A 26,138-nucleotide genomic window follows, 5' to 3' on the forward strand; every position below is an offset into this window, starting at 1 on the left:
AGATAAAGAAATGGTTGTGATATCCTGTAGATACACAGTGTCCCCTTCATGAAGGGAAGTAGCTACAGAATCATTTTCAACTATAGGGTTACAACATCTCAAGAAATTCCACCACTAGCTTGAATCTAGAGCTCCGAGGGGGTGCTTCGGGAGCCAGAATCCCAGGAGGCTTTGTTTGATACAAGGATACGACGCGAGGCAAAGGCTCAAATCCATCAGATCTTCCACAATACAATCTTGGACCTTACATTGTTGAACAGCAGCAACAAGTGCCATTCATGGAGATAAATCTAACAGAGGTAAATCAACCTTTTTTTGTCCTTCAATCAAGGGCAGTGATTTGTAGATTCAATGGCTTTTGGCCCAGATCCAATGCTTTGCATTACTGGGTTTTCACAACCTAGACCAAAAAGCTGCGACATATACCTTTGCTCAAAAGGTTTCTTTCTTGTTCAATTTGATATCGAGGAAGATGTGACAAGAGCATTGAAAGAAGGGCCCTAGTTTTGGGGAAATGCAAGGCTCTTCATTACCCCTTGGTTCCCATATTTTGATGCCACAAAAATGGTGGTCTCAACAATGCTAGTATGGGTGAGACTACCAAATCTTCCCCTTCCTTTTTGGCACCACAAGGTTCTAGAGGAAATTGGGAACACCCTAGGATCATTCAAAGAGATGGGCCTCGAAAGAATGGAGAAAATATTATTTATGTTCACCAAAATCTGTGTAGAAATAGACCTAAGTAAAGGTCTAACTGATCGCATTCAACTGAAACCTAAAAATTTCGAGTGGACCCAGCTTTTGGATTATCAAAATACAACATTCAAATGTCGATCATGTTACCAAACAAGACACTTGCAGAACACATCCTTGTAGGCAAAAAAGAACCAAAAAAACAAAGTGACAGGCTCGCAAAACAAAAGGATTGCAGCCTTTTGATTTTCACCTCATGGAGGAAGAAGAAGAAGAAATCACGGAGAACCCTCCAAACCAAGAAGAACGGGATTCTTCGGTCCATAATGGCAATGCAGCCCACAAGCAGAATGGTACGAAATCAGAAGAGATCCATGAACCAAAACAACAAAAAAATGTGGCACACAAAGAGAATGGGACGGTGGGCACAAAGAGAGTTCAAGTTTTTGAAAGTTCAAATTCAGACAAAGAACTCCCATTGAAGATAACCATACGCAATTTTGCAATGGTTTGAGTCAACCCCAATTTAGGGGGATGGCAGAAGGTCCAGAAAGAGAAGTTAAGTGATTACTACCAAACTAACTTCACAAGTTTCTATTATTTTTCATATTTTTCTTATGCACATAAGCTGAGAGATTGCTCTTACTAAATGCAATTAGCATCTACAAAATGTAATTTTGTTCCTTTTTTAACGCTGAATAAAATTAAGGGATTTTTCCCTTTTGAAAAAAATAAAAGGAATAAAGTGCACATATATCCGAAATAGCTTTGCATGGCTAGCCCCAAGGGATAGCTCAATTGATCGAGTTCTCATTGCTAAGTACCTTGCCAATTGGGAGGTCACAAGGTCAAATCTCCTCAACGCCCTTGGGGTTAGGCCAGACCAGGGAAGCCAGTAGGTAGATCCCTTCGGGTGGATCTGCCCGGATTATTAGCCGTGGATGTAGCAGTCACTCAGTGACTGTGAACCACATATATATATATATATATATATATATATATATATATCCAAAATAGCCTAGGGCGCTCATACATAAGGTCTAAACCCACATCAAACATAGGAATGAACCACCATCTGGAGCCATATAAAAAATGTGATGATCATCATAGCATAGAAAGGGGACAATATGATATGTACCCTCCTAATCAGTGATGAATAAAACCATCATAATAATGCTGAATCCAAAGGAACTCAACATAACATCAATACACAAGGACATGAAACAGTCACTTTGCACTAGACACTTTTCTCTAAACATCACACACCCAACTGCTGACCAGTTAGTCAATTTGAGAGAACCACAAGGATAATGCTAGAAAAAGCATATGCTTCCATCACATGTCCCTTGATAACATCAATCAACTGTTGGGAACACCAATAAGTATATACCACATATAGCAAAGTGACCATAATCATGCTCATGCATCGTACTAAGTAACACCTTCAAGAATGCCAAATGAACCGTGCATTTTCAGGCAGAAACAGGTTTGCATCTCTTGATGTAATATTTCAATTTAGGGTTTATGTTGGATTAGCGTTTGCGTAAGTGTTCACCATAGAGTCATGATCTCTTTATTATTTCAACATACAAAATAGACAACAACCCTAAATGGAGATCCATTAAATCCAACATAGAGGCAAGATGCATGGTGTAGAATGCATTTTGATGAGACAACAAAAGGAAATCAAGGAAGAACCATAGTAGGAGAGCTCATTACTAACTCAACAGGCAAAGCCAAATCAAATTTTTTTGTGGAGCCTAGGGTCAAAACTAACTATGTAATGGAAGTTCAGGCAATTCAGAAACACATAAATGTAGAACTTCACAATAACATCACAGATCTACCTTGTTATGACAACTCTGGATTTGAAATCAACATTTTGATAGGAAATGTGACAACCCAAGAGCATTCCATTTAGAAAGATTACATTTTTAGTGTACAACTTTAATTCCCTCGTATTCACTCATGCCATCCACCAGTTAAACTCACTGGCCAATAATCTAGTAAATCAAGCAATTGATCTCGCTCTAGGCATGATTAAACCTTGGAGAATTAATCAGTGATGCCAACCCTACTGATTCATAACTGCCCCACACTGCTCATCTGAGGTGAAGTGCATGTGAAAATACCACAGGATCATGAAGAAGAGGAGGAACAATCATCATGAAACTCCTAAAAAGATTGAAAAAGCCCACCAAAAATGAGAAGTCCAAATGTCTCAAGTTTATTCCTTGTCTACCTCCTTCCAAATACTTCAACATCTACTGGAAAATGGCCCCGAGGAAAAGGAAAACCTAGATGATTATCCTGATTAAGTACCACTACCAAAGGAAAAGATGGAAAAAATAATGGATAAAGTAACAGATGTGCGACATTAGCAGAAAACAGAGTTTAAAAAGCAACTTCAATTAGCACAGAATTGGAAAAGCTCAGACAAAATTCAGGGAGAACAACAGAAAAAAGGAGAATGAAAGCAAAAATTGACAGCCTCAGATAAAAAGGAGAACATTCGACGCAGTGTAGGTGATACAGATGCTTATTACAGATCAAGTGGAACCTGCAGGCACTCCAAGCAGGAGTCCAACACCCTCCAAGCCAGCTCAAAAGAAAAGGAAGTAGACATGGATACAAGTGGCAATCATAAACTGTAAGGAGTCACGACAAGAAAGACTGAAGGCCCCATCAATGACCTTAAAATGATCATACATCAGTCAATGTCTGACAGCCATGCCTTAAGGCTTAAACACAGAAATGATAAGTCTTCTAGTGTTTTTGGCATTATATGTAGAATTTCAGATACTCAGCTTGTCAGCAATTCTGGAAATGTAATACATAAGAAAAGGAGAAGTATTATCAGTGTCATTACTGTCAGGATGGTAGATGAATACCCACATTTTGAAATCATATCAGGTCTGTCTGTAACAGCTCATGTTGGAAAGAATTGGGAATATGAACTATGTAGCTGCCTTTTGGGTATAGCCAAGGCATTGTAACTTAATATGAAGTAATAAATATTAAAAACTCCTTTGTTTCTGTTAAAGAATTGTTAGTTCTTGGAATGGTCACTTGGTTAAGTAGCTTAATGCCAGAATATATTAATCCTTTTGTGTTTATGAGGTATGTACTTAAGCTAGTCAATACCTCTGTTTAAACTAGTCAACAGCTCTGTTGGGAGCATGACAGATATATGAAACATGCACACATTATTATACATATATATACACAGCAATATTTTTACCTTAGAAAATCCATAGCATAAAAGGAATCAGTCGAGATAATTTAAGAAACCATGTAATCATATTCTCTATATACTACTCAGACTCTCTTCGCCATATGTCACAATACATATGGCTCCCTCGATATAAAATCTATATAAAACAATTAGAAAACATGATGGTAGAAGGAGAAAACAATTACCAACATAGTCATCAATATACAATGGGATTGAATCCTTGACGCATATTATGCAAACTACAGCAAATTTTAAAAATTTCTTTTGATCAAATAATTTAAAAAATGCAACTGTGTTTTCTTCATAATAAACAAAATAGACAGAAAGCACGAAGTGTACGTGGGCAGTGAAGCAGCCTTTTCCCGCATGCGCTGGATGAAACGCCCGTTGTGGAAACTCCTTCCCGCTACATCTGCATGGTGGTTATCTAATGGATATGCCACTTTGGTGTCTTTTCCTTCCTTGAATAAAGCATACCCTATTATATGCTGAGCATCAATTCCTTCCACACAATCTGTATATGAGCGATACATATATGTTAAGAGTATATAGGAAATGCCAGTCAAAGCCCTCTTATTCCTAATCAATACAGCTCAAATAGAAAGTTTTGAATTAACAAAAGCTTTAGAAACTTCTAATCACTGGAAAATAATAAATACATGCTGTGTGGCAAAGAACATTTTATACAGACATAAACACAATCTTGTTCAATTTCCTTTTGTTCATGCAGAATTAATTCCCTTGTAATATTTTTTCTTCAAGAATGCCCAATCTGTTAGAAAGTGACTTAAAAGAGAAGACAAAAGGATCCTCTTGCACAGACAATGAACTGTATCCCAAATAAAAAGGTTGAGTAATCATACATTATATCAAGTATGCAACCAAAACACTTACCTTGAAGTCCCAGTTCAATCAATTTCAAGTATCCACCTGGCTGTAACAGTTCCCCTACAATCCTATCAGGCTCACTCAGGTCTCTCTCAATTACATGAATACGTCTTCCATCCTGCATTGATTGGTAGAAAAACAAGAAAAGTAACTTAGGATTCAATAATGCGCCTCCTCAACTGATTCTCCCCTCCCATGCATGAAAGTTTATTTTGACATTTTCCTTTACTAGAGACAAGTGAATTTTGCATCTTCTCACATTCCCAAATTTATTTTTATTTAATATAAAGTGTGCATACAATGCATAAGCAAATCCTTTCCCTAGGGCCTGAATACACTATCAACATTGAAACAACTCCTGGGTGTAAAAGTTGGCCGGATGCTGAAAATATATTTATCAGAAAAGGCATGCTCACTGCATCCATATTTTTTTCACAAATAGAATTTTTGTGTCTGTATATATTATTTATTGCAATTTTTTTCTTCAAGGATCCCGTAATTGATGTTCTAACTTCTAAGAAAGGTTAACATAACATCAATTAACGCAAGACCCCAGTTGATATTATGTGATATTATCTCTTCTCCCCAGTGTTTCAGGTTTCAGGCTCACTCACCTTCCACGGTATTTTGTCAGCTTGGATGGCTGTTGCAGGTCTGGTCCATTGGCATTGGTAGGGCAGTAGGGAAGGTTAGGATCTAGCCTGTTCTCCTATTTGGAGAGTTCAAGGTTCTTTTGTTGCAAAGATGCCTTGTTTTCAAATTCACAAGCAAGAAGGGCATTTCTCTTGGGATGATATGAAGGATTCTTCTACTTGCTCCTAAAAGGATTCACATGTTTTCACTCAGGAGGATGGCCTTGTTCCCCTGATCATACTTACATTATGGAGTTGAGGGTACTTATTCCAGACTGTGGGTTATTAAAAATGAATATTGGGATGCTTGGATGATTTTGGTGGGATTCGAGGTGGAGCTTTGGGTGAACGATCTTCCCGTATGATTCTTGTCATCTGTATTTACTATTTAGTGCTTCATCAAAGATATTCTTTATCACTAGTCATCAGTGAAGGTGGGTCCCCACTAATTTAAAGCACAAATAAGTACACCAGCCTAGATCCATCTGAACTCTCGATCTACCAAGTGCCGAGAGGGATCAAATCCCTTGAGATGAAAATTTTCACTCTAAACGAGCTTTTCATCTCAAGGGATTTGATCCCTCTCGGCACTTGGTAGATTGAAAGTTAAGATGGATCTAGGCTGGTATTATATAAATTTCACGTCTTTATATATAAAAGTATTTTCATTTTTCATTTTATTAAAACCTTGATTGTATCTCTATGTAAATATTCACAGAATATTTTTAGCAGTAGTGAGAGTAGAGGGTTTAGATACATCTCAAAAGTATAACATTTTTTTCTTTTAGATTTAATTAAAAAAATGTTATAAAATTAAATTAAAATAAAATATTTATAAAATGTTTTGATTGTAAAATGAGTTATGATTTTGGGCATGTGGTATTGTTAAGCCATGATATTGGCCCACCGTATTGTAACAAAGCCTATTTACAAGTTAATAATATCCATGGTAAAGAGAGGGTGGATATCCATGGTTAAAAATATTGTTATATTGTAAATTTATTGCAAGTATAAGTTTTTATGTGCTTATTAATTAACTTTAAATATGGTTACAAAATCATTATTAATCTCTGCCAAGGCAGAGCCAGTTGACCATTATTAGTTTAGCATTGACCAATGCAACTTATAATGTTTAACTTTGAAAAATAAATATTATTTAAAAAGCTATTTTTCAAACATTTGATTGGACCATAACTTAAAAGTCTTATTGTAGCATTTGCATAGAATAATGTCATGTGGATAATTGCATTGTTGATTTTAGGTAGCATCAAATGTGCTCTAGCCATAAAATTTGGTGGAGAGGCTAAGGCAAATGAGATCTCCAAGACCCAGAAACGTTTGGAGAAATTCCACCCAGATGAAGAGATATTAAAATAATTAATATTTTTAATGGATTCTTAAGTCTAAACTTAAGAAAATAAAAATATTAATGTGCATTAATATAAAATGGGTGAGAAAGTTTTAAGTGACGAGAATCAAGTCAGTCATAATCTTAGTCGTTGATTAGGGACTTAATTTGAGTCGTTCAATCGTCAACTGGAAAACTATAAGAGGAGGCTTGAGGGTCAATTGGAGACACACCAAGTGAGATCAGCCAATTTGATTTTCTGGGGTGAGGTTTGCTAAGGAAATCGAGTTAGTGATCAGAGTTGCAGCGAGGGGCAGTTTAGCAAGGGATTTTCATCCAAGGTTGAAGAATACATAGCATAGAGGCAACGCAGTGCCGGAGAAACAGCGCAGGCCCTAGAAGTGTTGATGCAGAGGCATCAGGAGCTGACGCAGAGGACGCATAAGGTCGGAGAGGATAACGCAAAAGTCTTAGAGGCTGACGCAAGCAGTGTAGAGGGCCATAGAGGCTAACGCTAGGCTTCAGAGGCAGCACTGGGTGACGCAGTTCTAGAGCAGTGCTTGGAGCAACTTTCCCTATCCAGCACAAGGAACAATTAAATTCGTTGTGGGGTTTGATCATCCGGTTGCTGATTTGCCAGAATATCTGTCTCCGGATAGAGGTACCACTGTCGAGGATATTCTTTGTTGGGTGAGCCATTTCTGGCACCCTAGTTGTATTCACGAATCTGCTTAATAATAAAACCCTCATATCTGCTGCACCGATTTTCCCACATCGGATTTTTCCGGGGACAGCTGTCCAAAAATAACGGTGTCCCTTGTGTTATTGTCTCAGTTTATTTCAGTGCATAATTTGTATATTTGTGAAGGTTGCAATAGTGTTTACTTCAATGTTTATGCAATTAAATAACTTGTTAATGTAAAAAACAAGTAGGAGATTGTAAACCAGTAATTGCAGTAGGGGTTTCTGATGTGTTAGATTCAGAAATTTTCACATGGTATCAAAGCGATTGCAGATCAAAGGCGACTGAAGACACCAGCCGAGAAATCTGGGAATTTGCAGCAAAGAAGCAGTTGTCCTGAGAGACAGCGTTGTTCCAAAGCTGAAGAGGAAAGAGGAGTGATGTAGCGCAGAGAGTGTGACGCAGAGGCTCACGCAGTGCCTGCATCAGCATTCTGAGACGAGAGAGGAAGACGCAGTAGCTAGGAGGAGCCCACGTAGTAGCTACTTCAGCCATCAGGGCCACAGCAGATGCAAAGAAGGGAAGATCAGGCGCACGCAAAGCCACGTCATCTTTCTGAGCCAAGAAGGATTGACGCAATTGGTCGAGAGGAGCAAATTCAGCCCTCGCAGAGATTGCACAGAGCCTGAAGAGCTCAGATTCTTCGAGTTGTCAGGGCTAAGGGAGTTGTGCAGATTTTGATTTGTGGAGTTGGTGGGACGTTGTTTCGATGAATACAAAATAGTGTCTAAGGAAACTGAACCAAGGTAGAGGGAAGAACTACCTCGACAGATTTCTAGCCAAGAAATCTAGATCCGGGTTGCAGCAGCAAAGGAGGATTGGATAGGAGTGATTCAACAGTTGGTCGAAGGATTTCCGAGAGGGAAATCAGGGCTCAGGGGGACTCTAGAGAAGAGGAGCAGAGATGGCAGTGAACGGATTGAGAGATAGGACAGATTGGACAGGGCTTCCAATTTTTTCATCTGGAAGGCTAGGATCCCGGAAATCCTGGTTAAACATAGCATCAAGGACTATGCCTTGAAAACAGTTGTTGTCCCAGTTGACCCTAATGTAAATGAGAAGTATGAGGAGGCCGAGGCGAAGGTGAAATGCATGATTCTAGATGAGGTCAAGGATCATGTCATACCACATATTGCTAAGAAAAACATAGCAAGGGAGATGTGGCAGACGCTGACCACCTTATACCAGGGCTCTTCCGTGCAGCGGAAGATGTTATTAAAGAATCAACTGAGGTCATATCAAATGCAGAAAGGAGAGGAGATAGATCCGTTCCTTCTCAAGTTGCAAGGAATTCGTGACTAGCTTACTTTCATGGGGTCTACACCAGATCCAGAGTTCATGGTCAGGACTGCCCTAAATGCAGTCTTCGAGGAGTGGGAGACATTTGTCCAAAGCATTTTGGGCAGCGCAACTCTCCCCAGTTGGGAGGAGATGTGGGCAACTCTTCGATAAAAAGAGCTCAGGGGATTGACTAAGGCAGGGAGTAACGGTAAGGGATTTCGAATCAAGAAAGAGGAGGAGGAGGATGCAGCTCTCGCATCAGCAGGACAGCAGAGAGTTCAGAAGAGGAAGAAGAAAGACATCTCCAAGGTCAAGTGGGCAGCTCTTCGACAGGAAGAGCTCAGGAGATTGACTAAGGCAGGGAGTAACGGTAAGGGATTTCGAATCAAGAAAGAGGAGGAGGAGGATGCAGCTCTCGCATCAGCAGGACAACAAGGAGTTCAGAAGAGGAAGAAGAAAGACATCTCCAAGGTCAAGTGCTTCAACTGTGGGGAGCTAGGCAATTATGCCTCTCAATGCCCTAGGAAGAAAGGCAAGGGAGAAGCTTCCAACTCAAAGGTTTCTCCAACAAAGGCGGAGAAGGATGTTGAGATTGATGATGATTGTGCCATGAGTGCTCATGCACCTCTAGAGAAGAGGTGGGGAGGCATAGAGTTGTAGTCGAGAGGACTACATGCAGGGGCAGGATCCTTGAGGTGCCCAAACTCTTGGATCACATACGGCTACAAGAGCCCTTAACGACAGTAGCATGATGACAAGTGTCGAGTGGAGCAAGGTGTGATGGAGCAACAGTGGCAGAGCTAGAGTACCGAAATCTGAGGCATCACAGCGGAAGTTGCAGCGATGCGAGAGGCACAGAGGTGGTTGCAGCAGCGCAGTGGCAGCAGAAAGAGCACAAGATAGCAGCAGAGTTAGCTTCAGCATCACGAAGCTTCCAGACTTACTAGGATGTCTCAATTACTTACTTCTCGGTAACTAAGTTGCAGTGCAATAGTTAGCAGTGGCAGTGTTATGGGCAGCATGATGCAGCATGTTGAGAGGGAGATGCAGTACAGATGTAGCAGTGGCAGTGGAAGTGTCATGGGCAGCAATACAGGAAGCAACAATGCAGTAGATGTGGGGAAGTAGGTCAAGCATCAGCACAGAGGATCGATGCAGAGGATCAATATGATGCTTCTATGGTGAGGCATTACTAGAGCACATTCCTCGCTAAGAGGGAGTGTTGATTTTGGGTAGCATCGGATGTGCTCTAGCCATAAAATTTGGTGGAGAGGCTAAGGCACATGAGATCTTTAAGACCTAGAAATCGTTTGGATAAATTCCACCCAGATGAGGAGATATTAAAATAATTAATATTTTTAATGGGTTCCTAAGTCTAAACTTAGGAAAATAAAAATATCAATGTGTATTAATATAAAATGCGTGAGAAAGTTCTAAGTGACGAGGATCAAGCCATTTCTAATCTTAAGCGTTGATTAGGGACTTAATCTCGACCGTTGAATCGTCAACAAGAAATGTATAAGAGGAGGCTTGAGGGTCAGTTGGAGACACACCAAGTGAGATCAGTCAATTCGATTTTCTGGGACGAGGTTTGCTGAGGAAATCGAGTTAGCGATCAGAGTTGCAGTGAGGGGCAGTTCAACAAGGGATTTTCATCTGAGGTTGAAGAATACATAGCAAAGGGGCAACGCAGTGTCGGAGATACAACGCAAGCCCTGGAAGGGCTGACGCAGAGGACGCAGAAGGCCGTAGAGGCTAACGCAGAAGCCGTAGAGGCTGACATAGAAGCCATAGAGGCTGACGCAGGCAGTGCAAAGGGTCGTAGAGGCTAACACTGGGTAGATTCTGTGGGACAGACTGAAAGCAGATTAGCCAGAAGAGGGTGACGCAGTTCCTAAAGAGTGACACAGTTCCAGAGCAGTGCTTGGAGTAGCTTTCGCTATCCAGCACAAGGAACAGTCAGAGTCACTGTGGGGTTTGATCATCTTGTTGCTGATTTGCCGAAATATCTATCTCCGAATAGAGGTACTACTTCCGAGGATATTCTCTGTTGGGTGAGCCATTTCTGGCACGCTAGTTGTATTCACGAATCTGCTTAATAATAAAACCCTCATATTTGCTACACTGGTTTTCCCACATTGGGTTTTTCTGAGGACGATTGTCCAAAAATAACGGTGTCCCTTGTGTTATTGTCTCAGTTTATTTTAGTGCATGATTTGTATATTTGTGAAGGCTACAATAGTGTTTATTTCGATGTTTATGCAATTAAATAATTTGTTAATATAAAGAACAAGCAGGAGATTGTAATCCAATCATTGCAGTAGGGGTTTCTAATGTGTTAGATTTAGGAATTTTCACATGCATCACATATTTTATGCCATAATTTATGGATATGGTTCCAATATTCATGCATGATTTATAGACTTTTATGAAGTGATTCTTTAATTCAAAAATAAAATTCTTGAAAATAACTCATATTCAAGTAAATAACATATTTACCATCAATTACTTCCCACCATAATTTAAGTATTTACATAAAAAATGGATAGAAATAACATATACATAAATATAAATTCAAAATATTGAGGAAACATTTGAAAATGTTGCCATACATGCGTACTTACTTACACTACAGCTACACATCTCCCCTATACTGGGTTGTAGAGCACCTATTGGCGCAATAAGATGATTTTATTAATGTCCAACGAATGACCACAAAAGTAGCTCAATGGGACTGAAATGTTAAAATTTTGATGTTCTATGTTGTAACAATCACTTATTACAAAACTTATTTATGTTGCAATATTAAATAAGCAATTGTAGATAGAACATAAATCAAATGCACAATAGAAGACAACTAAGAATACAATAAAACACCGAGAATTTAGGTCTAATGACCAGGGCAAAACTCACAAGGGGAAAACCCAACCAGATTCTTCTTTTATTAGAAATCAATCGTTCGGCAAAGATACAGAGTACAGCAAGAGATCAAAAGAATGAGTAAGTTCACCCAAATTTGAACAAGTTGTAGCATGAAGATCACTAGTAGCAACAGTAGATGCGCACACTGAATCAACCTTCCCTTTAACTGAATCAACACCGAAACATTGAAGCACCGAATCAACCTTGGCTCACCAAGTTTTGATCTTACTCTCAAAGTCTCTCTCTCTCTCAATCTTCTTCAACTCTCTCCAACTCTTTCTCAAGTTCGAATGCTTCTTTCATAACGCACGATTAGTGAGGGGAGAAAGAATGAGGCACATATATATAGGAGGAGCAATGAATTCATGCCATGAAGGAGGAGTAACTCACATGCCAAGAGGAGTGTAACTCATGCCCATTTAGAAAATGTAACACATGCCATTAAGGAGGTACGCATGCCTTTATAACTTACGCTCTTAAGAGAGAGTATAACATATGCATTGAAGAGTGCGTAAGAGGAATCTTATATGACATGCTTTTATTGGGTGTAAGAGATTGTAAGAGAATCTTTTATGATGTGCTTTAATGAGAGTTTAAGAGGAATATGCCAGGTCAATAATGAGAGTGTAAGAGAACATTATTAAGAGTCATGATTGAGTGACTTGAATTTCCTTTTAATAATAATATAATAGTATCACAAGAATAATAATGATAATATTGATGATTAAGTCGAAATTGAACTATTAGGATTGATTGATAATCAGAAGGGATTTTCCATTAACAATGCTTGATTCCAATTTATGCAAGTTGATTTACCATCTTGAGACTTTATATTTTTTTATTTTTTATTTTTAGACTTTCTATTTTTAGAATTCATTTTTTAGACTTTCTAATTTTAGACTTCCTAATTTTAGATATTCTATTTTTAGACTTTCTATTTTTAGAAATTCATCCCTGAGCTGCCAAATTTTCAACACTCCCTCTCAACTAGGGAGGAATTTCTTGCTGCAATAAAAGATCTTTGCTTTCTTTGCTCATCTTTGTTCATCTCTGCTTTGTATCATCTGGAACAATGATGTCTCAAGCTAATGAAGAAGGATTATCATAGGGGAGCTCCGGCTACCACCCTATATCCATAGACAATAGGGGAGATTAATCTATCACCCTATATTCACTTGGGGGGATTGCCACTTGCCAACATATGAGAAGGATCTCGCACAACCAAGTCTCATCTTTGCTGGGGGGGATAACCCACTTGACAAGGATATCACACAACCAAGTCTCATCTCTGCTTGGGGGGGTAACCCACTTGTCAAGGATCTCGTACAACAAAGTCACATCTATGCTTGGGGGAATAACCCACTTTTTAAGGATCTTGCACAACGAAGTCACATCCTTGCTTTGGGGGATAACCCACCTTTCAAGGATCTTGCACAACCAAGTCACATCCCTGCTTTGGGGGATAACCCACTTGACAAGGATCTCACACAACCAAGTCTCATCTCTGCTTGGGGGGGTCCATTTGTCAACACATGACAAGAATCTCGCACAACCAAGTCTCATCTTTGCCTGGGGGATCCACTTGTTAACACACGACAAGGATCTCGCACAACCAAGGTTCATCATGCATGACCACCCTCTCTAGGAAGGGTCACATCCATCAGTCCAAGCTGCTCTCTGAAAACCAAGAACTTCCCTTTTGGCAAAGGCTTGGTAAATACGTCAGTTATTTGATCATCAATCACAATATGGTGGAGCCTCACTACTCCTCTCTGCACCATATCCCGAATATAGTGATATTTGATCTCAATGTGCTTGGACTTGTCATAGAACATGGAATTTTTTGCAAATTGAATCCCACCTTATTGTCATATTATATTACTCTCATATCTAGCACATGCCCAAACAACTCTCCAAAGAGCTTTCTCAGCCATACTGCCTCACAACTAGCCATGCTAGTAGCAATGTACTCGGATTCAGTCGTGCTAAGGCCTACAGAGCTATAGCACCTTAATGACACTGCCACGGCACTAAGGGAGGTTTTCCTGTCAGGTCTCTTCGAGAGGATCCGGAGGGGAGGTCCACTCATCTAAGGTTATGGAGGTGTGGTAGTAGAGATGGAAACCCTGATAGGATGCAAGATGATGCCTATGGACTCAGTCTTAGACCTTGGTATCCAAGGGTGTATAGGGGCATGCAGCAGTGTGCAAATGAGCACAGAGGTGTGCAGGGTTGCACCATGGTGTAGGAGGAGAGGTTCACATCACAGTGCATTTCCTCATAAAGTGACAAACACATCGTTACAGGAGGGATACCAGTTGATTCGAGAATGATTTGTCTTATTTGGGTGCATAATATAGGAGCCCAAGCTTGCATTTATATTTTTCCAATACCCCTTTAAGATGTAGCAGTTTCTCGCTCATCGAGGTTGGGACTTTCAAGAGTTCTTCTCTTTAGATGAAGCATTTAATGCTTGAGGAACTGGGTGATGGTTAATGAGGGGGGTAGAGCTCATGTTAGGCTTTTACCCCGCACTAAACAATGTCCCAACCATCTTTTGAATTTTGCATTTTCTTTCAATGTGGACTTATATTCTTTTAACTTTCTTTTAGTTGCATCAACCTCTGGTGACAATTTTTCAGACCCTGACTCAAGGATGTGGATGAAGGATGCCAATCCTAAAAACCAATGATTAATCCCCCAAAGAATGGAAATGGATAACAAGGAGACATGGAAAGTGGTAAGCATGGATTACCTTGGACACACTATATCAATTAGTGCTTCCCTAATAGTGCCCCTCCTAAACCCTAAGGTCTCAGAGAAGGTCTCACTGGGGTAGAATGAAAGACTAACCTCCTAGGTGATGTGTGGGAATAAGAAGATAATCGATCTTGGTCAATCATCCAGTTTGCCCCGCAACCCATATTAGTATCCCCATAACATTAAATGAAAGCACATGATTGCAAGAATGTTTAAAGTACCTACCGATAAATGACCCACCTTGTTTTAAGAAGAAATGCTAGATGGGAGAGAGATCTGACTGGAGCAATAAGTGGAGAAATCTGGCATAGTTTTATGTGTTGATCATCATAGGGTTGCTAGATGGCTAGCAATCCAAAGAGGATAAAAATCTTCTCCTAGGGGTTACCCACTTTTTGGTATGTAATAGGAACTTACAAGAAGAACTGTATAGAGAGAAGCCTAAACGATTTGCAATTGAAGGAAAAGAAAATTTAGTATGTAAGTTGGTGAAGGCCTTGTATAGATTAAAACAAGCTCCTCCAACATGGTATGGAAATATTATTGTCTTAAATAAATAAAAAATCAAGATAAGTGACCCTAATCCTAAATTGAATATTAAAGAACAAGGTGAAGAAAGTATCATTATTGTTGTACATGTTGATGACTTAATAATTATAGGTAGGAGTGATGACTTTATTCAGAAATAAAACAAAACAAAAGACTGATTCTTTGCAAATCATTTGATATCACTGACTTAGGATTTGTTGCATTATTGTTCAGGCATTGAAATTTTGCCACAGCCATACAAGATTTTCATCTTACAAGAATTGTTGGAAAAGTTTAGAATGGAAGATTGTAATTCCATCAAAATACCAATGGAGGTAAACTTAAATATTTTTAAAGATGATGAATGTATAGTAGTGAATAAATTGCTTTATTGTTAACTCGTAGGGGGTTAATTTATCTTACCACAACTAGACCATACTTAACTTTTGTAGTTGGAATGTTATCAAAGCTTTTAAATAGTCATGGGGAGACATATTGGAATGCAGCAAAGAGTGTACTTAGATATATCAGAGGTAGCTCACAAATTGGTATTGTACTGGAGAAAAATGATAACTTCGTGTCGAAATATTTTTTAGATTCAAACTAGGAAGGTGATTTAGATGAAAGGAAATACACAAAAGGTTATGTGTTTACCCTTAATAGTCAAGTGATTTCATGGGCATGTAAAAATGATAACTTCATGTAAAAATATTTTTTAGATGCAGACTGGGAAGGTGATTTAGATGAAAGGAAATCCACAAAAGGTTATGCGTTTACCCTTAATAGTAGAGTGATTTCATGGCCATGTAAAAGCAACCTTTGATAGCACTTTTAACCAGTGTTGATAATATCGGTATCGGGAAAATATCGGCGAGGGTCCAGAAAATATCTTATCGGCAATATCGGCAAAAATATCGGCAAAATATCGGCAAATATCGGCAAGCATAAAAAATAATTTTTTCAAATTTTTAAATATAGCCGATATTTTGCCGATATTTTCAAAATATCGCGATATTTTGCCGATATTTTCCGATATTTGCCGATTTTTGCCGATATTTGCCGATATTTGCCGATATTTTCAAAACAGAAAATATCGCGATATTTTCTCGGCGATATATCGTTTTGCCGAAAATATCGCGATATTTCCGAATATCGCCGATATATCGCCGATATTATCAACAGTGCTTTTAACAACAGAAGCAGAATACAAAGTAGTTGTTGGAGCAACTTGTGAAGCATTGTGGTTACATAGAACAACTTTACACTATGAAAATGAAAGTGAAATCAAGATGGCGAAGAGTCCAATTTATCATTCAAAAACAGAACATGTTGAAATTTGACATCATTATATCAAAGAACAAGTATAGAACAAAGAGTTAGATTTGATTTATTGCAGGCCCGAAAATCAAGTGGCATACATCTTCACCAAAGTGATCAATAGGAAGAAGTTTAAAAAATGACTCCATTACACCAACAACCACTAGCTGAGAGTCTTTTACTGCTTTGATTTCTTGTAAATAGAAATCATAAAAACCAAGTTATTGCTATGGAAACTGTTACTATAACAACAACTCAAGTTGATATAAAACTAGGTGATAAACCCAAGATGGAATCTAAGTATCAATCAAGTAATGATATTGTTGAGCACACAATTATACCAAAGATGGCTAATAATGATAAACAAGATATAAAAATTGAATGATTATGCCATGGACTCTTCAGTCAATACAAACAAAGGAAATTCTACACAAATGGCACAAGGCCTAAAAAAAATTAGTTTGGCTATGGTCAATGAGACCCAAGAGCATAAGAAACCAAAAAAAACTCTTATGAAAGAATACCTTTTATAGATTAGATTTAGACTCTTTTGGCAAGCTGGAATTACTAGATCTTCAAGAGCCAATAAGTATCCCTCAATACCTGCTAAAAAATTGAGAGCTAGATTCGACAATTGGCAGAAGGATTTCCAAGAGGGAAATCGAGACTTAGAGGGAGTCTAGGAGAGGATTTCCAGGAGGAAAATCGAGACTCAGAGGGAGTCTAGAATAGAACTTCCAGGAGGGAAGTAGAGACTCAGAGGGAGTTGAAGAGAAGAGTGCAGATGGCAATGAACGGATTGAGGGATCAGGGCAGGTTGGACAGGGCGTCCAACTTTGTCATCTGGAAGGCCAGGATCCTGTCTGTTTTGGATAGACATCGCATCAAGGCCTTTGCCTTGAGAACCGTGGCTATCCCAATCGACCCAGCCGATAACGAAAGGTATGAGGATGCAATGGCCAAGGCAAAGTGCATAATCCTTTATGGGGTCAAGGATCATGTAGTCAGCATATTGCTGAGAAGAACATGGCAAAGGAGATGTGGGATACCTTGACGACATTGTATCAGGGCACTTCCGTGCAGAGGAATATGCTACTGGAGAATCAGCCGCGGTCGTATCAGATGCAAAAGGGGGAGCAGATAGATCACTTCCTCAGCAGGTTGCAGGAGATTCGGGACCAACTTACTTCCACAGGGGCCACGCCGAATCAGGAGTTAATGGTGAGGACCGCCCTGAACGCAATCTCCAAGTGGGAGATATTCGTCCAAAGCATTTTGGGCAGAGTGAATCTTCCAGATTGAGAAGAATTGTGGGCAACACTTTGCCAAGAAAAGATCAGACGGCTGACCAAGGCGGGAAGTAGCAACAAAGGGGGCCGAATCAAGAAAGAGGAGGAAGAGGATGTGGCTCTGGCATCTACGGGACAGCAAGGGAAGAGGAAGAAGAAGGACATCTCCAAGATAAAGTGATTCCATTGTGGGGAGCTAGGCCATTATGCAACCCAATGTCCCAGAAGAAGAATAAGGGAGAGGCTTCTAACTCCAAGGCAGCGCCCACTAAGGCAGAGAAAGAAGTGGAGACTGATTACGACTGTGCCATGAGTGCTCATATACCTCTAGAGAAGAGGTGGGGAGACATCGAGTTGTAGTCAGGAGGACTATAGAAGATGTGGTGCAGGATCCTTGAGGTACCCAAACTCTTGGATCATATCCGTCTATGGGAGCCCTAAGAGACAATAGCAGGATGACAGATGTCGGTAGAAGCAAGATGCGGATGGAGCGGCAGAACAGTGCATGCAGGGATCTGTAGCAGCGCAGTGAGTGTTGCAGCAATGTGAGAGGCACAGAGGAGGTTGCAGAAGTGCAAGAAGGCACAGAGGTGCTTGCAGCAATGTGAGAGGCACAAAGTTGTTGCAACAGCGTAGAGAGAGCACAGGGAGCACAGGATAGCAATAGAGAGAGCTTCAACATCAGGAGGGCTTCTAGCCTGACAAAGATGTCAGTAGTTGGGTAGATCAGTTACTTACTTCTCAGTAACTGAGTTGCAGTGCAGCAATTAGCAGTGGTAGTGCTATGGGCAGCATGATGCAGCATGATGAGAGAGAGCTGCAGTGCAGATGCAGTGTTGGGAGGAAGGACCAACAGCAACACAGATGCAAAGGGAGTTGTCGTATAGATGTAGCAGTGGCAGTGGCAGAGCCATGGGCAGCAGTACAGGATGCAATAATGCAGAGGATGTTGGGCAGCAGGCCAAACATCACCACAGGTACCGGTGTCAGATGATCAAAGTGATGTTCAATGGTGGAGCGTTACTAGAGCACATTCCACGCTAAGAGGGAGTGTTGATTTGGGGTAGCATCGGATGTGCTCTAGCCATGAAAATTGTTGGAGAGACTAAAGCACATGAGATCTCCAAGACCCAGAAATGGTTTGGGGAAATTCCACCCGGTTAGAGAGATATTAAAATAATTAATATTTTTAACGGGTTCCTAAGTCTAAACTTAGGAAAATAGAAATATTAATGTGTATTAATATAAAACTGGGTGAGAAGGTTCTAAATGACATGGGTCAAGCCAAATCTAATCTTGACGTTGATTAGAGATTTAATCTCAGCCATTGAAGACTCAACAGAAAAAGTATAAGAGGCTTGAGGGTCAGTGGGAGAAACACCAAGTTGATTAGTCAGTTCGATTTTCTGGAGCGGGGTTTGCTGAGAGAAATCGAACCAGTGATCAAAGTTGCAGTGAAGGGTAGTGAGTGCATAGAAGAGAGGCAGAGATAGTGTCGGAAGACCAACACAGAGGGAGAGAAGGCTATGCAGAGCCAGCAGGAGCCACGCAAAGGGCTAGAGTGACTGTGCAGAGGGCTAGAGGGCCTGCGTGAGTGACGCAGAGGGCCAGAGTGCCAGCGCAGAGCATCTGTAGGCTAACGCAAAGGGTTTTAGGCTGGTGCAGAGACCAGGAGGGCTGACGCAAAGTTTCACAAAGGTGTTAAAGAGATTTTCGTGGAGCAAACTTGCCCAAAATCTGCTTCCGAAGAGAGGTATTACTGCCAGATTGATTTCTCTGTCGAGTGAGCTAGTTTGGCACCCATTTGTACTCAATAAAAGCTACTTAATAATAAAACCCTCAGTACTGCTGGACCGGTTTTCCCAGGTTGGATTTTTTCGGGACGATTGTCCAAAAATAACGGTGCCCCTTGTGTGTCTGTCTATTTCTTTCAGTTGATGATCTATAGATGGTTGAGACTGCATTTGTGTTTATTTCAGTATTTATATGGTTAAATAACTTGTTCAGTAATTAAACAAGTACGTGAAATAAACCAGATAATGCAGTAGGGATTTTTAATGGGTAACATTTAGAAATATCAACAAGTGTGAATTGCCCAATCTACCCTGAAAACGTCCCACAATTTTGATGATACTGAATTATGCCCAAATCTACCACGGGAAATTTCTCCCAACTCCAACTAAATTCTCCGCAGGGAAATACCTCTTATCTCCAGTCCTTATCTCTCTTGACTCCACTTCTCTAAACCCTTGCGCAGCACTTGGTCAATAGATTTTGCGCCCTTGCCAAAAAAACAGAAAAATTTACCCAAGTAATAACCTCCAATCCAACTCAGCAAATCATTGTCCAAACTTTGATCTCACAATAATAAAATTGCCCGCAAAATCTCGAAGCGTCTAACCCACACTTGCTCCCACAATGTGCTCCACAAAATACCTCTGCGCCCAAGAAAAACGCAATACTGAATAAACTCCTGCAATGATGTCCAATGGAAGCTCTGAATTGAGCTCCCCAAATTCCCTCACTAGGGAGACACTCGAAGTTTACCGAAATAAGGGTAGAATTCTGCTTGGAGTTCCTAGTGCTAAACAACACTCTGGCCCTTGTGCCAAACAACTCCAAGAGAAGATGAGATATGAAGTGTAATAGCCAAAAGATAATCCACAAAATGAGTCCATCTTCCTTTTATAATTTCTCCTCATGCCTCTAGAGCCCTTTTTCAATATTATTTTATTAGTGGGGGTCATTTTCACTAAGTTACTTTTGCCGCCATTTAATAAAATAATAATTTGTCACTATGCTCCAATAACATAATACTAGCCACCTTTCTCTAGTGATATTCACCCCTTTTTAATAAATATTACTAAAATTGGGCAAAATTCCTTAGTGACTATCATACTCACAAAATTGGGGATATTACACACATGAATGTTGAAGTTGCATTCTTTTCTTTTTTACCCACCATATTCAGAAACACAATCTATGATTCTATTGTCAGCCCAAAAATTATATTATGAACAACAAATCAAAACACTAAAAATGCATGTAGTAATGTTACTAACCATTATAGAATTCCAAACTATTTTGTAAGATGTAAAATATCTTGCATTGAGAATGAGCCATATGTAAATATTTTCAATGTTGTTGAAACTTGAAATTGAATATGGCATATCACAAGGCATACAGCCTTGCAGTATATTAGAAGCAAATAATGATCATCTCATAAGCCACAGCAAGACACACATGCAAAATTATGTGCTATCTTCAACTTTGACTACTTTTGAATGGTATAAAAATGAATTTGATACATTATTGAATAGATGGCCCAGGCTCATTGATTTCATATAGAAAGTTGTGCATCTTCACAGGCAACTCAATTAGACTATGTTGCAGGTTAATCAAGCAATACAATCTACACCTATGACAAAGGAAACTACGGGGTTGCTTTAAGAACTTAAATTCCAATACGCTTACAAGAAAAAGCAACAATAGGAGAAGCAAATGTTGATTTTGGGTAGCATCGGATGTGCTCTAGCCTTGAAAATTGGCGAAAAGGCTAAGGCACATGAGATCTCCAAGACCCAGAAATTGTTTGGAGAAATTCCACCCGGATGAAGAGTTATTAAAATAATTAATATTTTTAATGGGTTCCTAAGTCTAAACTTAGGAAAATAAAAATATTAATGTGTATTAATAAAATATGAGTGAGAAATTTATAAATGACAAGGATCAAGCTAGTTCTAATCTTAGCCGTTGATTAGGGACTTAATCTCGTCGTTGATTTGTCAACAGGAAAAGTATAAGAGGAGGTTTGAGGGTCAATTGGAGATACACCAAGTGATCAAAGAATTCGATTTTCTGGGGTGAGGTTTGCTAAGGAAATCAAGTTAGTGATCAGAGTTGTAGTGAGGGGTAGCTCAGCAAGGAATTTTGAGGCTGAATAATACATAGCAGAGAGGTAGCGCAATGTCGAGAGAGACAACGCAAGCCCTAGAAGGGTTCACGCAGAGGCCAAAGAGTTGACGCAGAGGACGCAAAAGGCTAACGCAGGTGACACAGAAGCCATAGAGGCTGACGTTGGGCCTCAAAGGCAGCACTGGGGAGATTTTGTGGGGCAGATTGAGAGCTGTTGATTTGGGGTAGCATCGGATGTGCTCTAGCCACGAAATTTAGTGGAGAGGTTAGGGCACATGAGATCTCCAATACCCAGAAAGGGTTTGGGCAGATTCTAAACAGCTTGGGAGATATTAAAATAATTAATATTTTTAATAGAGTCCCTAAGTCTAAACTTAGGGTAATTAAAATATTAATGTGAATTAATATAAAATTGTGTTAGAATGGACCAAGACATGGATCAAACCAGATCTGATCTTAGCTGTCGATTAGGGACTTAATCTCGGTCGTTGATATGTCAACGAGAAAAGTATAAGAGGAGGCTTGAGGGTCACTTGGAGAACACACCAGAGTGATCAGTCCTTCTATTCTCTAGAGCGGGGTTCGCTAAGAGAGATAGAATCAATGATCAGTTGCAGCGAGGGCAGTGAGTACGAGGCAGAAAGGCAGGGACAGTGCCGAGAGACCATCTCAGAAGTAGAGAGAGGCAGGACACAGAGCCAGAGGGAGCCACGCAGAGGCAGCAGAGACTGCGCAGAGCCAGAAGGGGCCTGCGTCATCCACGTAGAGGCTGCAAGAGTGACGCAAAGAGCCAGAGAGGCTGTGCAGAGCCTCAACAGGCTGACACAGAGGGTTTCAGGCTGACGCTAAGCTTCAGATTGTGTTGGAGAGGGATTTTGTGGAGCAGGCTTTCTGAATCCCTGCTTCTGAAGAGAGGTATTGCTGCCAGATTTTTTATCTCTGTCAGGTTAGCCAGTTTGGCACCCAGTGTACTCAGAAAAGAGCTGCTTAATAATAAAACCCTCAGATAGCTGCACCGGTTTTCCCACAATGGGTTTTTTTGGGGACACTAGTCCAAAAATAACAGTGTCATTTGTGTGCTTGTTTCTGTTTCCTTCAGTTGATGATCTGTAATGTGTTGAGCATGCACTTGTATTTATTTTCAATATTTACATAGTAAATAACTCGTTAATTAATAGAACAAGTAGGCAGGAATAAATCAGTAAAGTACATGAAGGGTTTCTAACAGTTAGGCTTAGAAATTCCAACATGGTATCAGAGCGTGGTTGCAGATCACAGGAGAACTAACGACATCAGCAGAGCAGAGCAGCAGCAGCAGAAAATAGTTGTCCCGAGTGACAGAAGCTATTCCTAGCAGTAAAGTAGCAACGAAGGGGTGACGCAGTGCCTGCGTCATCTAGTTCGAGCCAAGAAGAGGTTGCGCAGAGGCTGAAGGAGGAAAAGACAAGCTCACGCAGAGCCACGCAAAGGCCAGGAGGGCTGACGCAATTGGCTGAGGGAGCTTGTTTGCCGATGTCGAGACTGCGCAAAGCCTAGGAGCACTCACCTTCAGGTTGTTGGGGTTTTGGAGGCTGTGGGTAAGTTGCAAAGTGGAGCTGGTGGGGTGTTGTAGTCAAAACAATACCTAACAGGGCAAGGCCACGGAGGAGGGAGTTCCTACCGAGGGTTTCTAGCCGAGAAATCCAGATCAGTGGTGCAGTTGCACGGATGATCAGAGTAGGAGGCATCTCGATATCGACAGAAAGGTTTCTAAGAGGGAAATCAAGGCTCAGAGGGAGTCATATCGAGAAATTCCAGGAGGGAAGTAGAAGAGTAGCATGGCAATACACGGAGTAAGAGACCAGGACAGACTGGACGAAGCCTCAAACTTCGCAACGTGGAAGGCCAGAATCTTATCCGTACTCGACAGAAATCGTGTCAAGTACTTCGCCTTGAGGACGATAGCGATCCCAGTTGACCCAACTGATAACGAGAAGTACGAGGAGGCAAATGGCGAGGGCCAAGAGCATCATCCTTGACAGGGTCAAGGACCATGTAGTACCACACATTGCCGAGAAGGAAATGGCAAATGAGATGTGGAAAGCCCTAAAGAAATTGTACCAACATACTTCTGTGCAAAGAAGGATGTTACTAGAAAATTAGTTTGTGGTCATACCAGATGAAGAAGGGAGAACTAATCAACACCTTCTTTGGTCGACTGAATGAGATCTGGGATCAGCTGACTTCCATAGGGGCCACGCCTGATCAGGAATTGATGGTGAGAACAACCCTGAACGCAGTCTCAGAAAACTAGGAGGTATTTGTCCAGAGTATACTGGGCACAGCGACCCTTCCACATTGGGAGGAATTGTGGGCGGCTCTTTGCCAAGAAGAGATCAAAAGAGGCTAAGCAAGGCGGGAAGCAGCGGCAAGGGGATCAAAGTCAAGAAGGAGGAGGATGTTGCCCTAGCATCTGAGGGAAAGCAAGAAAAACGGAAGAAGAAGGACCTCTCCAAGGTCAAATGCTTCCACTGTGGGGAGCTAGGTCATTATGCGACCTAGTGTCCAAGGAAGAAGAGTAAGGGAGAGATCTTTGAGACCAAGGCAGCACTAGCAAGGGCAGAGAAGGAAGTGGAGACAGACGATGACTGTGCCATGACTGCACACACGCCAGTTGAGCGGAAGTGGGGAGACATCTAGTTGTAGTCAGACAGACTACAGGCGATGAGGGGCAGGATCCTCGAGGTACCCAGCCTCTTGGATTAGACCATGCTACGGGAGCCCAGAAGAGGAGTAGAAGGACTGGCGGATGTGGGTAGAGATGGATGCGGATGAAGCGGCACAGAGAGCTACAGTGCAGAATTCCCAGGACAGCGCGAGGCTAACAGGCTGTAACAGTGCGAGAGGCATGGGAGTGTTGCACCAGTGCAAGATGGCACAGAAAGGTGTGCAATGGTATGATATGTAGGGAGTTGTTGTAGCAACGCAAAGGTCAGAGAGGGAGCACTTGTCAGCGACAAAGGGAGCTTCAGCATCATAAGTACTCTAGCCTGACAGAGAGGTCAGAGTTGGGAAATCAATTACTTACTTCTCAGTAACTGAGTTGCACTGCAGCAGTTAGCAGTGGTAGTGCTATGGGCAGCACGATGCAGCATGATGAGAGGAGATGCGGTGCAGACGCAGCAGTGGCAGTCGCAGGGCCATGGGCAACAGCACGGATGTAGAGGGAGCTATTGTACAGATGCAGCAATGGCAGTGGCAGAGCTATGGGCAGTAGTACAGGATGTAGTAGTGCAGAGGACGTTGGGCTTCAGGCCTAGCATCATCACAAGGACCGATGCCGGATGATCAGGGTAATACTCAGTGAGGAGTATTACTATAGTTCAGTCCTTGCTAAGAGGGAGTGTTGATTTGGGGTAGCATAGGATGTGCTCTAGCCACGAAATTTGGTGGAAAGGTTAGGGCACATGAGATCTCCAATACCCAGAAAGGGTTTGGGCAGATTCTAAAAGGTTTGGGAGATATTAAAATAATTAATATTTTTAATAGAGTCCCTAAGTTTATTAATGTGAATTAATATAAAATTGTGTTAGAATGGTCCAAAAGATATGGATCAAGCTAGATCTAATCTTAGCCATCGATTAGGGACTTAATCTCAACCATTGATATGTCAACGAGAAAAGTATAAGAAGAGGCTTGAGGGTCACTTGGAGAACACACCAAAGTGATCCGTCATTCTATTTTCTAGAGCGGGGTTTGCTAAGAGAGATAGAATCAGTGATCAGTTGCAGTGAGGGGCAGTGAGTACGAGGCAGAGAGGCAGGGACAGTGCCGAGAGACCAACGTAGAAGCAGGGAGATGCAGATGCAGAGCCAAAGGGAGTCACGCAGAGGCATCAGAGACTGCGTAGAGCCAGAAGGGGCCTGCATCATCCATGAAAAGGCTGCAGGAGCGACGCAAAGAGCCAGAGAGGCTGCGCTGAGCCTCAATAGGCTGACGCAGAGGGTTTCAGGCTGACATTGAACTTCAAATTGTGTTGGAGAGGGATTTCGTGGAGCAGGCTTTTCGAATACCTGCTTCCGAAGAGAGGTATTGCTGCCAGATTTTCTATGTCTGTCGGGTTAGCCAGTTTGGCACCCAGTGTACTCAAAAAAGAGTTGATTAATAATAAAACCCTCAGATCGTTGCACTGGTTTTCCCGCATTGGGTTTTTCCGAGTAGCCCAAAAATAACGGTGTCATTTGTGTGCTTGTTTCTGTTTCCTTCAGTTGATGATCTGTAATGTGTTGAGCATGCGCTTGTATTTATTTTCAATATTTACATGGTAAATAACTTGTTATTAAAAGAACAAGTAGGCAAGAATAAATCAGTAAAGTACATGAAGGGTTTCTAACAGTTAGGCTTAGAAATTCCAACAAGAGCAGATCAGCAGATTCTGAGCCAGGGAGGGTGACGCAGATCTTGGAGGAGTGATGGAGTTCCAGAGCAGTGCTTGGAGCAGATTTCGCTATCCAGCATAGGAAACAGTCGAAGTCGCTGTGCGATTTGATCATCCGCTTACTGATTTGCCAGAATACCTGTCTCTGGATAGAGGTACTACTTCCAAGGA

The 26,138-nt window shown here is 41.0% G+C and overlaps 1 protein-coding gene across 2 annotated transcripts in view; it reads right to left on the reverse strand.

Moving 5' to 3' along the window:
- LOC149222993 (squalene monooxygenase SE1-like) overlaps positions 1–26,138 on the reverse strand; it is a 187,587-nt gene that overhangs the window by 140,223 nt on the left and 21,226 nt on the right. For both annotated transcript variants that reach the window (XM_089385704.1, XM_089385705.1), the window contains exons 2-3: positions 4,823–4,934; positions 4,268–4,442 (exon numbers count right to left, since the gene is read on the reverse strand). In XM_089385704.1, the coding sequence (XP_089241830.1) occupies positions 4,268–4,442; positions 4,823–4,934 (287 nt within the window). The remainder of the gene's footprint in view (positions 1–4,267; positions 4,443–4,822; positions 4,935–26,138) is intronic.

This window comes from Pinus tabuliformis, chromosome Q (genome assembly GCF_031772625.1).
Source record: "Pinus tabuliformis cultivar Carrire ecotype Pingquan chromosome Q, CPIR1, whole genome shotgun sequence".
Lineage (NCBI taxonomy): Eukaryota > Viridiplantae > Streptophyta > Pinopsida > Pinales > Pinaceae > Pinus > Pinus tabuliformis.